This window comes from Pecten maximus, chromosome 5, assembly GCF_902652985.1.
Source record: "Pecten maximus chromosome 5, xPecMax1.1, whole genome shotgun sequence".
Classification (NCBI taxonomy): domain Eukaryota; kingdom Metazoa; phylum Mollusca; class Bivalvia; order Pectinida; family Pectinidae; genus Pecten; species Pecten maximus.
Window position 1 is genome coordinate 1,446,644 of NC_047019.1, and position 18,458 is coordinate 1,465,101.

At 32.8% G+C, this 18,458-nt stretch overlaps 1 protein-coding gene across 3 annotated transcripts; it reads right to left on the reverse strand.

Annotated features, from left to right (window-relative positions):
* Nucleotides 1-242: 242 nt before the first annotated feature.
* LOC117326801 (multiple epidermal growth factor-like domains protein 10) lies at nt 243-6,792 on the reverse strand. 3 transcript variants are annotated; one of them, XM_033883525.1, is made up of 9 exons: nt 6,435-6,792; nt 5,122-5,226; nt 4,282-4,386; nt 3,607-3,711; nt 2,944-3,054; nt 2,587-2,697; nt 1,916-2,032; nt 1,111-1,215; nt 243-375 (listed from the first exon to the last, which is right to left on the reverse strand). In XM_033883525.1, the coding sequence occupies exons 1-9, from the start codon at nt 6,550-6,552 to the stop codon at nt 365-367; spliced, it is 888 nt and encodes a 295-aa protein (XP_033739416.1). In that variant the 5' UTR covers nt 6,553-6,792; the 3' UTR covers nt 243-364. The 3 variants fall into 3 exon arrangements, with proteins under 3 accessions (XP_033739416.1, XP_033739417.1, XP_033739418.1); XM_033883526.1 differs by lacking the exon at nt 2,587-2,697; XM_033883527.1 differs by lacking the exons at nt 243-375; nt 1,111-1,215; nt 1,916-2,032 and adding an exon at nt 1,262-1,477.
* Nucleotides 6,793-18,458: the final 11,666 nt, after the last annotated feature.

Genomic DNA, 18,458 nt, shown 5'->3' on the forward strand with positions numbered 1-18,458 from the left:
TATCCCCTGAGTTATCAACTGCTTTTATTAACCTTATATGAAATAAACATATATGTGGAAAATACATATACATGTATTCCATGATATGTGATCATATCAGGCTTTAAATACAAAACAAAAACAAACAATTAAGATGCGTCACTGCAAGCACAAATTGAATTTTCTACGATATTGGGACCCCCTCTCCACCCCAACCCCCCAAAAAATAAAGTAAAAAAAAAAAAAAAAAAATTACAAAAGAATAGATATGTACAATATTTAATAATGTTAAACAATTGTTACAGTTGTACAATTTAATTTCTCGATTATGGACACCAAACATACGGATTGACGAAAAATCGCTGTCCCGACTATGGAATGCTCTTCAACAACGTGCTGCAATAGAAGTAACACATTGGATTAAACATTTGTAAACCTCCCTAATTTAATTCCTCTTTCCATCATTCTACATATTTTGCCGTATAACATATGTAAACTTCATTTATTTGATTCTTTCTATCATTCTACATATTTTACCGTATAACATTCGTAAACCTCCTTAATTTAATTCTTCTTTCTACCATTCTTCATTTTTCGTCATATAACATTCGTAAACCCGATGAGTTCAATATCGACGAAAGGTTCATATCTATTGTGTAACACTTTATCATATGAATGTGTTTCGAAACATATACAGGGATTATGATCAAGTTTTAAATATTTCTAAGCAAGAACTTTTCATTTCCGTCAACCTTTTTCTCAAGTTGTTAACTCTTGTCAACACAAAACAGCTAGTAAACTTGAAGAATATGTAAGCATGTTCAGATGGAATCATTCATTACACTTGTATATGCCGACAGAGACGATAACTTGTTTATCAGGTGAGCTTGTATTTTAGTTTTAAGTTAGTCAATTCCTTTGTAAAGTTATTTGTGTAACAGTTCTCTAATGTGTTGTTAATTCTCATGTTACAAACAGTTACCTATAATTAAGTTAGAAGATGTATACTGATCCTACAATGACTATGATCGCATTTGTCATGAAATAGAAGCGATCAAACATGAAAACTGATTTATGATAATTTCATACCATTTGAAGGGATTAATCTATTTCTAAAATATATCGACTTACCTCTGCACCCTACATACGGGTTACCTATGTAGCCTGGTTTACAATAACACCTGTTGACCGAGGTCTTACAGTAGGAATTCGCCCTACACTTCCCCAAGCAGGGAACTGTAATAAAATGATTGATTTTTTTACACCTTTTTTTTTCTGTAGCTCCGCTCAATTTTCCGCGGTTTCAGAATCAACGATACTGTATAAACACGTATTATCAATATTAAACATGATGACAAATTAAAGAATATGGGTATTAGTCACTTGTTATAAAATCACATACATTTTAAAAGTTATTTCAAAATATTAGATTTACAGTAACACTTGTTGTCTGTGGTCCTACAGTAGGAGTTTGCCTTACATTTACCCCAGCAAGGAACTGAGACATTGGATTTTTATACAACCATTTTAAGGTACAATTGCTCATATGTTTTTGTGTTCATTTGGATCTTACCTTTGTGTTAAATTTGATATATAGAACGTTTCGAGAACTTAACAGCTGCATTTATTTAATATTGATAAATATTCATCTTTAACTAAGACAAGTAATAATTGATATGTATCAAAATGGTTATTTTTTTAACTTCATACATATCATTGATGCAAGCGTATATATCTGAGCTGAAAAAAAAATCTCGCTTCATTATTCTTGCACTGCTGACATGTAATTGCAGTTTCTAAATATTGTGTCCTATCAAAAATATTGCTGGTAATTAATTTCATCTTGGCGCTAAATTGTATTGCCCAATGCGACAAAATTAGAGTCCACTTAAAGAAAGACGTTTACAATATTAAAAGTTTGAAAGATTGTACTCACCTCTCCGTACACATGTACATCCTACATACGGGTTCCCTGTGTAGCCAGATTTACAGTAACACTTGTTGTCCGAGGTCCTACAGTAGGAGTTTGCCCTACATTTACCCCAGCAGGGAACTGAAACATTGGATTTTTATAAAGCCATAATCGCACGTCTGTTTTCATATTCATTAGAATCTAACCTTTGTATTGAATTTGATGTATAAAACGTCTCAAGATCGAAACGGCTGCATTCATTTAAAATTGATAAAATATTTTTTTTTATGTTGTGTTAGGTTATATGAAACAGACTATAGCTGTGTCTATATTTCTGTACATGCGCACTGAGGCAGATATTGTTGCGGAGGCGGCCATATTTAAAACAATGTTGACTGACAGCAATGGGTTTGTTGTGTCCGTACACTCCTCACGAACACGCCACATAGCACAACACTTTAGATACATGTAATAAAACTAATAATTAATATGTATCGTGCTGAAAAAAAAATTACGCTTCATTATTCTTGCACTACTGACATGTAATTGCAGTTTCTAAATATGGTGTCCTATCAGAAAAATCATTGCTAAGTCATTTCATCTCGACGCTTATCTGTTTTGCCCAATGCGATAAAATTAGAGTTCACCAAAAGAAAAACGTTTACAGTATAAAAAGTTTGACAGATTGTACTCACCTCTCCGTACACATCCTACATACGGGTTCCCTGAGTAGCCAGATTTACAGTAACACTTGTTGTCAGAGGTCCTACAGTAGGAGTTCGCCTTACATTTACCCCAGCAAGGAACTGAAATATTGATTAATTCTTACTGCTTTGTTCTCTAGCTCCGTTTAACTTTCCGTGGTGTCATCATCAATGTAATGCTAGTTATAGGAATTTAAAGATGATGTTCAATGGTATTTTATAAACACGGTATTCGATATCAAACTGAAGGACAAAGAAACGTTCATGGTGATTAAAATAAAAACTTTTAGAAAAAAATACAATTACATACATTGAAAAGTATTTGAAAATGTTAAAACCTTCACTGACCTCTCCGTACACATCCGACATACGGGTTCCCTGAGTAGCCAGATTTACAGTAACACTTGTTGTCAGAGGTCCTACAGTAGGAGTTCGCCTTACATTTACCCCAGCAGGGAACTGAAATACAAATTTACAGTAATTGTAAAGGCTTCTCCTTTTAATGTTAACAGGTTCGCCATGGATTTGAATATCTGTGAATGGTTTAAGAATAATGATATTCTATTTTACTCATGAATTAGAAAGTTGTTTTGATAAAGAAATATCGTTCTCCCTCTTCATAAGTAATACCACAGCTGCTGCTGATTACAGAATACCTTAAATTTAGGTAAGATAAATACATTCCCTTTGCTATTTGATCAGTAACCATTAACTGTGGTCAAGTGACCCCTCATTTAACAACAACAACAACAACAACAACAACAACAACAACATTGCAAAATAGGGACACAAAACAGAAATAACTAATACTATTACAACTAATCACCGAAAGGGAGATATGAGTATCAATCATTAAAATGAATATTTAGCATTCAATTAATATTCATCATTAAAATGAATTTTCATTATTGTAAACACAAAATATTAATGGGATTTTTATTTTCAAGAGGAATGATAATAATGTACATTCAACTTGTTATTTCATATTTATTTCAAATATATTTTACTTACTTTTACATCCGACATACGGGTTCCCTGAGTAGCCAGATTTACAGTAACACTTGTTGTCCGAGGTCCTACAGTAGGAGTTCGCCTTACATTTACCCCAGCAGGGAACTGGAGTACAATAACATCGTTTAATCGCAATCTTTTAACCGTTATACATAAACTGAAGTGCTTAGTCATTTTATGGATAAGAATGACTTGTTAAATATTCCCCACTAGGCAGTAAAACATTCGTGTTTATCAAAATGAGCATATGATATAAAGGACTTCTTATAAGAACCATGGACTTTTATCAACGACTCAATTTTACCAAAACCAGGTGTTATTTGAAGCAAGACTAGAGACAACTAATGATTATTGTTTAGAAAATTCAAAAAGTTTCCAGGATCCTGTGTTATAACAGTTTCCAGGATCATGTGGTATAAAAGTTTCCAGGATCCTGTGTTATAACAGTTTCCAGGACCCTGTGTTATAACAGTTTCCATGATCCTGTGTTATAACAGTTTCCAGGATCCTGTGTTATAACAGTTTCCAGGACCCTGTGTTATAACAGTTTCCAGGATCCTGTGTTATAACAGTTTCCAGGATCCTGTGTTAATGGGATTTTTATTTTCAAGAGGAATGATAATAATGTACATTCAACTTGTTATTTCATATTTATTTCAAATATATTTTACTTACTTTTACATCCTACATACGGGTTCCCTGAGTAGCCAGATTTACAGTAACACTTGTTGTCCGAGGTCCTACAGTAGGAGTTCGCCTTACATTTACCCCAGCAGGGAACTGAAACATTGGATTTTACGGTAGTCGTAATAACTACTCCTTTTTGAATGTTTACAGGTTCGCTATGGATTCAGATATCTTTTTTTTTACTCATGAATTAGAAAGTTGTTTTAATAAAGAAACAAATTTCCCCCGTCACAACAAGAACCATAATTATTATATGCTGTTAATTACAAAATACTTAGCATTTAGGAGAGAGAAACAAGTTCCCCTTGATATTTGACCTATAACGATTAACTGTGATCTTGACTCCTGATTCAATTCATGCATATTTCGTTCATAACGTCGAGAAAATAGAGAATACTGACATAATGAAAATATTCATCGCAAAAATGAAAGAAATGGAACAGGAAGAACTCGTAATATTACAATTAACCATCCTTCCTCCGAAAGAGATATGAATACAGATCAATGAAATACTCCTCATTGAACAAATATTCATCATTTAAATGAATTATTATCATTGAATGAATATTCATCATTAGAATAAATATTCATGATTAAAACAAATATTCATCATTTAAATGAATATTTATCATTGAATGAATATTCATCATTAAAATAAACATTCATCAGTAAAACAAATATTCATCATTAAAATGAATAGTAATCATTGAAATAAGTATTCGTCATTAAAAATACAGGAAATCATTGAGATTTACCACAGAAATAATTCCAAAGTAGAAATAATAATAATGTACATTCAAGTTGTTATTTTAAGCTTATTTCACTTACCTTTACATCCGACATACGGGTTCCCTGAGTAGCCAGATTTACAGTAACACTTGTTGTCCGAGGTCCTACAGTAGGAGTTCGCCTTACATTTACCCCAGCAGGGAACTGGAGTACAATAACATCGTTTAATCGCAATCTTTTAACCGTTATACATAAACTGAAGTGCTTAGTCATTTTATGGATAAGAATGACTTGTTAAATATTCCCCACTAGGCAGTAAAACATTCGTGTTTATCAAAATGAGCATATGATATAAAGGACTTCTTATAAGAACCATGGACTTTTATCTACGACCCAATTTTACCAAAACCAGGTGTTATTTGAAGCAAGATTAGAGACAACTAATGATTATTGTTTAGAAAATTCAAAAAGTTTCCAGGATCCTGTGTTATAACAGTTTCCAGGATCATGTGGTATAACAGTTTCCAGGATCCTGTGTTATAACAGTTTCCAGGATCCTATGTTATAACAGTTTCCAGGATCCTGTGTTATAACAGTTTCCAGAATCCTGTGTTATAACAGTTTCCAGGATCCTGTGTTATAACAGTTTCCAGGATCCTGTGTTATAACAGTTTCCAGGATCCTGTGTTATAACAGTTTCCAGGATCCTGTGTTATAACAGTTTCCAGGATCCTGTGTTATAACAGTTTCCAGGATCATGTGTTATAACAGTTTCAAGGATCCTGTGTTATAACAGTTTCCAGGATCCTGTGTTATAACAGTTTCCAGGACCCTGTGTTATAACAGTTTCCAGGATCCTGTGTTATAACAGTTTTCAGGATCCTGTGTTATAACAGTTTCCAGGATCCTGTGTTATAACAGTTTTACAAAACAAAGGTGTGCGCCGTTATTTACTTTGTATCTTAAAGAAAATATTGAAAAAGGCCGTATGCTGTCAAATTTATATTGTCAATAGTATGTAGGTAAATTTTACAAATTGATTATTACAATCTTAAAGACAAAAATGTTCAATTTTTTAAGCACACTTTTAGCTATGTCAATATTTTACGGAAGTGATACAGACATTTCTGGTTCTGATATGCCAATACTGTTTTGTAATTATTTGGTTTAGTTTATTGAGTAATTACGGCAGTTAAAGTCGATGTAGATTTGAGCTCAACTATATAGCTGGATATTGTGAAATAAATGGTTTTGGTCAAAAAGTTCCGTGGGTAAAATGCCACTGTTCCCGTAAGAGGGTCTTATGCATTGAATAAGGATGGAATGTTCTTCCTACTTTTACATCATATAATATAACAAACTAATCAAAATAAAAATGAAATATAAAATTGACAAAGATCAACTCTACATACCTCTACAGCCCACGTACGGGTTTCCTGTGAAGCCAGATTTACAATAACACTTGTTGTCTGAAGACCTGCAGTAGGCGTTCGTTTTACATTTACCATCACACGGTACTGAAAAATACATCACAGCAAACAAACTTTTGTTAGGAATAAGCAGATATAAAGAAATAATGTGTGTACGTTTGTCATCACGAATGCTTAATGTATATAAAAGTAATTACCTATATCAATGCAAATGTATATTATCAATTGAATATGATAGTAGCTACCAAACCGAACGCGAACACACGTTATATAATGTGTATGTCAGTAGCTACCTTGACCAACGCGAACGTCATACAATTTAAATAAAAGTTGTTACATTGTCAACGCGAAGGTACATTATATAATGTATATGGTAGTGGGTACCTATTGAACGCGAACGTAAATAATATTATGAATAGTATAGTAGCTTTCTATATCAACGGGAAAGTACAATTTATAATGTATACGGTAAAAGTTACTTATATGAACGCGAACGTGTATTTAGGGGATAGTACTATCCCAATTCTAACACGTTTACTATCGCATATATTCAGAAACATTGTTGTACATCAATACAAGTACGCTGTTAAGTACTCTGTGACCTTCGCTAGTGACGTGTCATACTGTGGCTGATTGACCAATCAGAAAGAAGCTTTCAAAGTCGGTCAATTGGCCACGCCCATACTTGCGAGAGTTCGATCTTTATGTTGACGAAGCGGTGTATTTGGATTGTTTTAAAAGTCCTGTTACCGAAGATTTAACGACATATTTGGATTTACTCTGCAGTATGCATAACGATATGTGCGTTTTGACAAAGTCGGTGTTGATGTGTTTCTACAGGATCAACCATTATGTGAAGTTGCGTGCACTTGTTCAATTCCTTTTCGGTTTTTACTTGGCTAGATGCCTACACACGGACGAAATGAACGTTTCAATCAATAAATGACGGTAAGAATGATGTTAACGATTTTTGTTAAATGTATTCAGTTAATTCATTCTTTTCGATTTATTCACTTTTGATTCCAATATCACGGGTCATCAATCATAAATGGTGCAGAGTGTTGAATTTCGCTACCAGTCGAACTTGACACCATATTGTTTTGATTAGAAACGGGGCGTGGCTTAACACGATAGATCATGGTTCTATCGCGGATTAGAAAATGGTCCGTAACCAATCATAACACGCGTTGCAAATGCATCGTGTTAGAATATATAATGTATATGGCAGTGGTTATGTATGTCAATGCACAAGCAAATAGCATAACAAACTTATCTAAATTAAAATGAAATATAAAATTGACAAAGATCAACTACACATACCTCTACAGCCCACGTACGGGTTTCCTGTGAAGCCAGATTTACAATAACACTTGTTGTCTGAAGACCTGCAGTAGGCATTCGATTTACATCTACCATCACACGGTACTGAAAATTATATATTACAACAAATAATCTTTTATTTGGAATAAACAAATAAAGAGAAATAATTTGATACGTATGTCATCACGAATGCTTAATGTATATAAAAGTAATAAACTATATCAATACAAACGTATATTATCAATTGAATATGTCAGTAGCTTCCTTGACCAACCCGAACCTCAAATAATGTAAATAAAAGTTGTTACATATATCAACGCGAACGTAAATTATATAACGAATTGGATAGTAGTTACCTATATTAACGCGAAATTACAAATTATAATGTGTATGGTAGTAGTTACCTATATGGACGCGAAGGTGTACATGTATTGTATAATGCATATGACAGTCGTTATGTATGTCAATACACAAGCAAATAACATAACAAACTTATCTAAATTAAAATGAAATATAAAATTGACAAATATCAACTATGCATACCTCTACAGCCCACGTACGGGTTTCCTGTGAAGCCAGATTTACAATAACACTTGTTGTCTGAAGACCTGCAGTAGGCGTTCGATTTACATTTACCATCACACGGTACTGAAAAATATATCACAGCAAATAACCTTTTGTTAGGAGTAAGCATATCTAGAGAAATATAGTGTTTATCTCTGTCAGCACGAATGTTTAATGTAGATATCAGTATTACATATATTAACGCGTATATTATATGTGTGTATTTTGGTTATTATATATATCAACACGGAACGTACATTATATAATGTATATCATAGTAGTTACCTCAAGCAACGCAATGGTACATTATTTAATGTATATGACAGTAGTTACCTTTGTCAATACGCAAGCAAACAACATCACAAACAAATCAAAATAAAAATGTAATACTAAATTGACAAGATCAACTATACATACCTCTACAGCCCACGTACGGGTTTCCTGTGAAGCCAGATTTACAATAACACTTGTTGTCTGAAGACCTGCAGTAGGCGTTCGTTTTACATTTACCATCACACGGTACTGAAAAATATATCACGAAAAATGATTTTTTGTTAGGACTCAACAGACATAGAGAAATAATTTGTTGATCTCTGTCAGTACGAATGTTTAATGTACATATCAGTATTACATATATTAACGTGTACATTATATGTGTGTATGTTAGTTATTATAAATATCAACACAAACGTACATTATATAATGTATATAACAGTAGTTACCTTTGTCAATATGCAAGCAAATAATATTAATCAAAATCATCCTAAAATATGAAATTGACAAGATCATCTATACATACCTCTACAGCCCACGTACGGGTTTCCTGTGAAGCCAGATTTACAATAACACTTGTTGTCTGAAGATCTGCAGTAGGCGTTCGTTTTACATTTACCATCACACGGTACTGAAAAATATATCACAACATATGACCTTTTGTTAGGAACAAGCATATCTAGAGAAATGAAGTGTTTATCTCTGTCAGTACGAATGTTTAATGTACATATCAGTATTACATATATTAACGCGTATATTATACGTGTGTATGTTAGTTATTATATATATCAACGGGAACGTACATTATATAATGTATATCATAGTAGTTACCTATATCAATTCACAAGTTAATTACAAAACAAAGTAATCCAAATGAAATATAAAATTGACAAGATCATCTATACATACCTCTACAGCCCACGTACGGGTTTCCTGTGAAGCCAGATTTACAATAACACTTGTTGTCTGAAGACCTGCAGTAGGCGTTCGTTTTACATTTACCATCACACGGTACTGAAAAATATATCACGAAAAATGATTTTTTTTGTTAGGACTCAAAAGACATAGAGAAATAATTTGTTGATCTCTGTCAGTACGAATGTTTAATGTACATATCAGTATTACATATATTAACGTGTACATTATATGTGTGTTTGTTAGTTATTATATTTATCAACGGGAACGTACATTACATCACCTATATCATAGTAGTTACTTAAAACAACGCAAACGTACATTATATGATGTACATGACAGTAGTAACCTTGACCCACGCGAACCTCATATAATGTAAATAAAAGTTGTTACGTATATCAACGCGAACATACATTACATAATGTATATGATAGTGGGTATCTATTTGAACACGAACGTGAGTCATATAATGAATAGGATAGTAGTTACCTATATCGACGTGGAAGTACAATTTATAATGTGTATGATAAAAGTTACTTATATGAACGTGAACGTGTATTATATAATGTATATGACAGTAGTTATGTATGTCAATACACAATCAAATAATATAACAAAATAATCCAAATTAAAATGAAATATAAAGTTGACAAAGATCAACTATACATACCTCTACAGCCCACGTACGGGTTTCCTGTGAAGCCAGATTTACAATAACACTTGTTGTCTGAAGATCTGCAGTAGGCGTTCGATTTACATTTACCATCACACGGTACTGAAAAATAGTATATCAAAGCAATAATCTTTTGTCAGGAATAGATATATCTAGAGAAATAATTTGTTAGCCTATGTCAACACGAACGCGTACATCAGCGTGAGGATTTCCCTCCCGTTCCTTAGTGCGGAAAACGCATTTGAAGAGTTCTCTAAAATTGTTTTGAAAGACAAATTAATGAAGATTTTTGCTTTGGTAAGAGTTTACTTTATTGTGAATTAAATAACTATTCAGACAAAAGATTGGTGTGAAGAGGTTTAGCAATGGTATTGTTATCATAATGACTTTGGGGATAATAAAACAAATATTACATTGTTTAGCATGTGACAGTGGATATTGTTATCTGACTCACTATATAAATGGATATTAACCAAATTTGACTGTTTTCATATAAAACATGCTACCCATAAACTGTTGCCCGGTCACATGATTTACCGTGAATGCTACCCATGAACTGTTGCCCGATCACGCGCTGCACAATCGAATGCGCCTAATTACAAGCGTACAGATGACAGTGACTACACTGCTTGTCGTCGACAGGTTTTTAAACATCGGTCGACTGTAAACATGACTTCTAGGTTTGAATACATAAACGATGACGAGCTTTTAAATCTCATAGAGAACAGAGACTCAGCTAATACCAGGAATATCATCAAGGGTTCTGTGAGTTATTAAATTTTGAATTTCAGACTTTTTTTTGTTGAACTGTAGTTATTCACTTCAATGGTCAGATAACAAAACAGTTGTCAGTCAACTGTCAAAACAGTTTCCACTCGGTGTTGGTACTGACCCGGTGAACTTCGGCCTCTGGGAAACAGTTCACCAGGTCAGTACCAACACCTCGTGAAAACAGTTTTGACTGTTTACTGATGAGGCATGAAACAACTGTATATTGTCAACCCTCGGAAACCCATTGTCAAATCGGCTTCGACTCGGATGACAATGGTTTCTTGGGATGACAATATCCACTGTCACATGCTAAACGATGCAATATTCATATAATGTATATGATAGCAGTTATTTAAATAAGGGCGAGCCTATATGTAATGTATATGATAATAGTTACCTTTGTCAATACGCAATCAAATAAGATAACAAACTAATTAAAATAAAAATGAACAAAATGACAAATAGCAACTATACAAACCTCTACAGCCCACGTACGGGTTTCCTGTGAAGCCAGATTTACAATAACACTTGTTGTCTGAAGACCTGCAGTAGGCGTTCGATTTACATTTACCATCACACGGTACTGAAAAATATATTACAACAAATAATTCCTTGTCATGAATAAATATATATAGAGAAATATTGTGTTTACCTACGTCATCGGGATTGTTTAATGTAAATAACTGTATTTCATACATCAACGCTTACGTTAGATTATGTATATAATTATATTATGTATCAACGCGAAAGTGTATTTATAATGTTGATGATAATAATTACCTATACCAACACAAACGTACATTATATAATGTATATAACAGTAGTTATCTTTGTCAATACACAAGCAAATAACATAACAAACTAATCAAAATAAAAAGGAAATATAAAATTTACGAAGTTCAACTATATATACCTCTACAGCCCACGTACGGGTTTCCTGTGAAGCCAGATTTACAATAACACTTGTTGTCTGAAGATCTGCAGTAGGCGTTCGTTTTACATTTACCATCACACGGTACTGAAAAAATATATCACAACATATGACCTTTTGTTAGGAGCAAGCATATCTAGAGAAATAAAGTGTTTATCTCTGTCAGTACGAATGTTTAATGTACATATCAGTATTACATATATTAACGCGTATATTATATGTGTGTATGTTAGTTATTATATATATCAACGGGAACGTACATTATATAATGTATATCATAGTAGTTACTTAAAGCAACGCAAACGTACATTAAATAAAATATATGGTAATGGTTACCTTTATTAACGCGAACGTACATTACATCATGTATATCATAGCAGTTACCTATATCAATTCACAAGTTAATTACAAAACAAAGTAATCAAAATGAAATATAAAATTGAAAAAGGTCAACTATACATACCTCTACAGCCCACGTACGGGTTTCCTGTGAAGCCAGATTTACAATAACACTTGTTGTCTGAAGACCTGCAGTAGGCGTTCGTTTTACATTTACCATCACACGGTACTGAAAAATATATCACGAAAACAGATTTTTTGTTAGGAATCAACAGACATAGAGAAATAATGTGTTTATCTACGTCATCATGAATGTTTCAATGTAAATAGCAGTAGTAACATATATCAATGCGTACATTACATTATGTATATGATAGTAGTTACCTATATCAAAGCGAACGTGTATCATATAATGTATATGACAGTCGTCATCTTTTTCAATACAGACGCAAATTACATAAAAAGCTTATCAAAATATAAATGAAGCACAAAATGTACGAAGATCAACTATACATACCTCTACAGCCCACGTACGGGTTTCCTGTGAAGCCAGATTTACAATAACACTTGTTGTCTGAAGACCTGCAGTAGGCGTTCGTTTTACATTTGCCATCACACGGTACTGAAAAATAGAACATCAATGCAGTAATCTTTGTCAGGAATAGATATATCTAGAGAAAGAATGTGTTAGTCTATGTCAACACGAACGCGTTCATTGCATTATATATATCATAGTTATAAGATATATCATCGCGAATGTACATTACATCATGTATCTGATAAGAGTTACATATAACAACGAGAACGTTCATTATATACTATTAAATCTCAAGTAGATTTCCGTGACCTTGATTGGTTAAGAGACAGCTAGACAAAAATGCTGTCTCCCCCTTCTGAAATACATTGATGTGAACGGGCAAAGCTGACATTGCTATGATACAGTGAAAAAAGTCTCATATGAAGAAAGCTACGTAACAGTTTAACCATCACCGCCTCAAAGCCGGTCACTAGAACATTTTATTACTATGGCGATATCAACGGAGCGCTAATTTGACACCGATTGGTTAAACGCCGAAAAAATCTGTCAACATGTCGAAGTTGGCTCCTGTGTTGGAGCAGGATATGAAACACAGATCCTTGCAACAAAGAATCGAAAACGTCTAAAGATTTGTTGGAAAAAAAAACGTGAAGATTTCCCGCCTGTTCCTTGGGGAGGAAAACGCATTTGAAGAGTTTTCAAAAGATGTTTTGAATGACAATTTAAGGCAGGTTTTTGCTAAAGTGAGATTTTACTTTATTGTTAATTAAATGAATATTCAGACAAAAGATTGGTGTGAAGAGTTTTCATAAAGATATCGTTTCTATAATGACTTTCGGGGAAATAAAACAAATATTACATTCTTTAGGATTTGACAGTGGATATTGTCAACCCTCCGAAACCCATTGACAACTCGGCTTCGCCTCGGATGACAATGGTTTCCCAGGGATGACAATATCCACTGTCACATGCTAAACAATATAATATTCATATAATGTATATGATAGAAGTTATTTACATAGGCGCGAGCATACATTATATTATGTATATAATAGTTACCTTTCTCATACGCAAGAATATAACATAACAAACTAATCCAAATCCAAATGAAATATAAAATTGACAAATATCAACTCTACATACCTCTACAGCCCACGTACGGGTTTCCTGTGAAGCCAGATTTACAATAACACTTGTTGTCTGAAGACCTGCAGTAGGCGTTCGATTTACATTTACCATCACACGGTACTGAAAATACATATCACAGCAAATAATTCCTTGTCATCAATAAACAGGTATAGAGAAATAATGTGTTTACCTACGTCATCCCGATTGTTTAATGTAAATAACTGTATTTCATACCTCAACGCTTACGTTAGATTATGTATATGATAATTATATTATGTATCAACGCGAAAGTGTATTTATAATGTTGATGATAATAATTACCTATACCAACACAAACGTACATTATATAATGTATATAACAGTAGTTATCTTTAATAAATACATCACAGCAATGATCTTTTGTCAAGAATAGACATATCTAGAGAAATAATGTGTTTACCTCTGTCAGCACGACGGCATACATTGCATTAAATATATCATAGTTATTAGATATATCATCGCGAACGTACATAATATTATATATATCATAGTTATAAAATAAATATTCGCGAACGTACATAATATTATATATATCATAGTTATAAGATAAATCATCGCGAACGTACATAATATTATATATCACAGTTATTAGATATATCATCGCGAATGACATTACATTATGTATATGATAATAGTAACCTTTGTCAATACACAAGCAAATAACATAACAAACTAATCAAAATAAAAAGGAAATATAAAATTGACGAAGATTAACTATATATACCTCTACAGCCCACGTACGGGTTTCCTGTGAAGCCAGATTTACAATAACACTTGTTGTCTGAAGACCTGCAGTAGGCGTTCGATTTACATTTACCATCACACGGTACTGAAAATATATATCATGATTATTTGTCGCGAATAAACGGAAATAGGGAAATAATGTGTTTATCTACGTCATCACGAATGTTTCAATGTAAATAGCAGTAGTAACATATATCAATGCCTACATTACATTATATGTATGATAGTAGTTACCTATATCAAAGCGAACGTGTATCATATAATGTATATGACAGTCGTCATCTTTTTCAATACAGACGCAAATTACATAAAAAGCTTATCAAAATATAAATGAAGCACAAAATGTACAAAGATCAACTATACATACCTCTACAGCCCACGTACGGGTTTCCTGTGAAGCCAGATTTACAATAACACTTGTTGTCTGAAGACCTGCAGTAGGCGTTCGTTTTACATTTACCATCACACGGTACTGAAAAATATATCACGAAAAATGATTTTTTGTTAGGACTCAACAGACATAGAGAAATAATTTGTTGATCTCTGTCAGTACGAATGTTTAATGTACATATCAGTATTACATATATTAACGTGTACATTATATGTGTGTATGTTAGTTATTATAAATATCAACACAAACGTACATTATATAATGTATATAACAGTAGTTACCTTTGTCAATATGCAAGCAAATAATATTAATCAAAATCATCCTAAAATATGAAATTGACAAGATCATCTATACATACCTCTACAGCCCACGTACGGGTTTCCTGAGAAGCCAGATTTACAATAACACTTGTTGTCTGAAGATCTGCAGTAGGCGTTCGTTTTACATTTACCATCACACGGTACTGAAAAATATATCACAGTAAGTAATTTTTTGTAAGGAATCAACAGACGTGGAGAAATAATTTGTTTTCTGTGTCAGCATGAATATTTAATGTAATTAGCAGTTATAACATTTATCAACGCGTACATTACATTATGTTTATGATAGCTATTATATATATCATCGTGAACGTACATTGTAAACTGTATGTGACAATAGTTACCTATGTCAATACACAGGCAGATAACATAACAATGTAAATTAAATAAAAATGAAATATAAAATTGACAAGATCATCTATACATACCTCTACAGCCCACGTACGGGTTTCCTGTAAAGCCAGATTTACAATAACACTTGTTGTCTGAAGATCTGCAGTAGGCGTTCGTTTTACATTTACCATCACACGGTACTGAAAAATATATCACAACATATGACCTTTTGTTAGGAGCAAGCATATCTAGAGAAATAAAGTGTTTATCTCTGTCAGTACGAATGTTTAATGTAGATATCAGTATTACATATATTAACGCGTATATTATATGTGTGTATGTTAGTTATTATAAAATATCAACACAAACGTACATTATATAATGTATATAACAGTACTTACCTTTGTCAATATGCAAGCAAATATTATTAATCAAAATCATCCTAAAATATGAAATTGACAAGATCATCTATACATACCTCTACAGCCCACGTACGGGTTTCCTGTAAAGCCAGATTTACAATAACACTTGTTGTCTGAAGACCTGCAGTAGGCGTTCGTTTTACATTTACCATCACACGGTACTGAAAATATATATCACAGCAATTTTGTTTGTTAGGAATAAACAGATATAGAGAAATAATGTGTTTACGTATGTCAGCACGAATGATAAATGGACAAAATAACCTATATCAACACGAAAGTACAATTTTAAATGTTTCTGATGATTATTTCCCATATGGAAGCGAACGTACATTATATAATGTATATGATAATAGTTACTTTTATCAACACGAACGTACATTATATCAATAGACATACTGAAATAATTTGTTTTCCTATGTCAGTTTCACATTTACCATCACCCGATACTGTAGTATAGAGGAGAAAGGATAATTGTTACACTTAAATCTAGTAAGCTGGTCACCACATTGATTTACATAATCATTAATAGATCATTTCACCAGAATACGAATATTACTAGGACGTACTTTTGAAAGCTACGTATAGGTTTCAATGAATAGGACAGTACTTTTACATACCTTTACAGCCGACATACGGGTTTCCTGTAAAGCCAGATTTACAGTAACATTTGTTGTCGGAGGCCCTACAGTAGGCATTGGTCCTACATTTACCGTCACAAGGTGCTGTAATGTTCAGAAAAGAGAATATAGAAAAGCAGTAAATATAAAAGTCTTCGATCGATACGACACGATATCTTTGAACACTAAATGAACGTCTTTCAAGAATAAATAAAATGAAACAACCTTTTCCTGACTAATCATACAGACCTCCATACCTGTGTGCTATCAGACATGTGTCCTATTAAACAGCTCCGAGAAACAAACACAAGGTTCGTAAATATCTTAACGAATGATTGTTAGTCCGATATTGATTTGGCAGTTGAATAATAAAAAAAATACGTAACATATATATAATTCCAATCCCAAATAAAGAGAATGAAAGTGATCATTTAAATTATCTCTTTAAAAATAGTGAACTTCTACACACTAGTTATTCGTCCTGTATTTGCCATCGCATGGCTCTTAAATATAAAAAAAATATATAAATTTTATTGCATGTTTCTACCAAAACACACAAGCAATAGAAGTCTTCGAATGAGCTTTTGATTTTTTTGGAGATGATATCGTACACTCACAAAACATATCTCAATTTTAATTCTGGGAATGTGTAACAAACTTTAAAATCACAAAGCTGTTGAATTAAAGGTGTAACATACGTTAAAATCACCAAGCTGTGGAACTAAAGGTGAAAGCATGATTAATAATCTCACCTTTGCACCCTGTATATGGATCGCCAATAAATCCAGATTTACAGTAACACTTGTGGTCTTTACAGTAAGCATTCGCCTTACATTTACCACAGCAGAGATCTAGGAAAATAAATGGATACAATGTGATTGACATGGACAATTTGGAATTGGACCAAAATTTCAGTTGATACACGTGTATGATGATAAGCACTTTCATGGCAGTTATAGTTATACTATTTCAACATTAACATGTAATTCCTAAGCAATATACCTTCTTATTCTTTCAGCAAACAAGAAATGAGTTTTGTAAAATGATTGTGTACCCCACTTTATTTAATTTCAGTCGATTTAATTTAACTTCTTAACATTTATATTTGTTTAAATAGTAGCAAATATAAACACATTGTCTGGATTGATATTGATGAATACCTCAATCAAGTAATACTTCAATCCAGTGTTTAGATCTACAATTTTAACACTTTTCCGCGAAACACGTGCCTGACCCACAGGAGATGTAATCATCTTTACATAACCATCTTTACTTACACACGTATTTCCTATTCGAACAACATTCGGACAATATATTGTTGTTATCTCATTGTTCCATTTCGCTATGGTCTCGCTATCTATAATATTGTCTCATTGTTTATATCTCGTTTTGGTCTCGTTATCTATAATATTGTCTCATTGTTTATATCTCGTTTTGGTCTCGTTATCTATAATATTGTCTCATTGTTTATATCTCGTTTTGGTCTCGCTATCTATAATATTGTCTCATTGTTTAATCTCGTTTTGGTCTCGTTATCTATAACATTGTCTCATTGTTTATATCTCGTTTTGGTCTCGTTATCTATAATATTGTCTCATTGTTTAATCTTGTTTTGGTCTCGTTATTTATAACATTGTCTCATTGTTTATATCTCGTTTTGGTCTCGTTATCTATAACATTGTCTC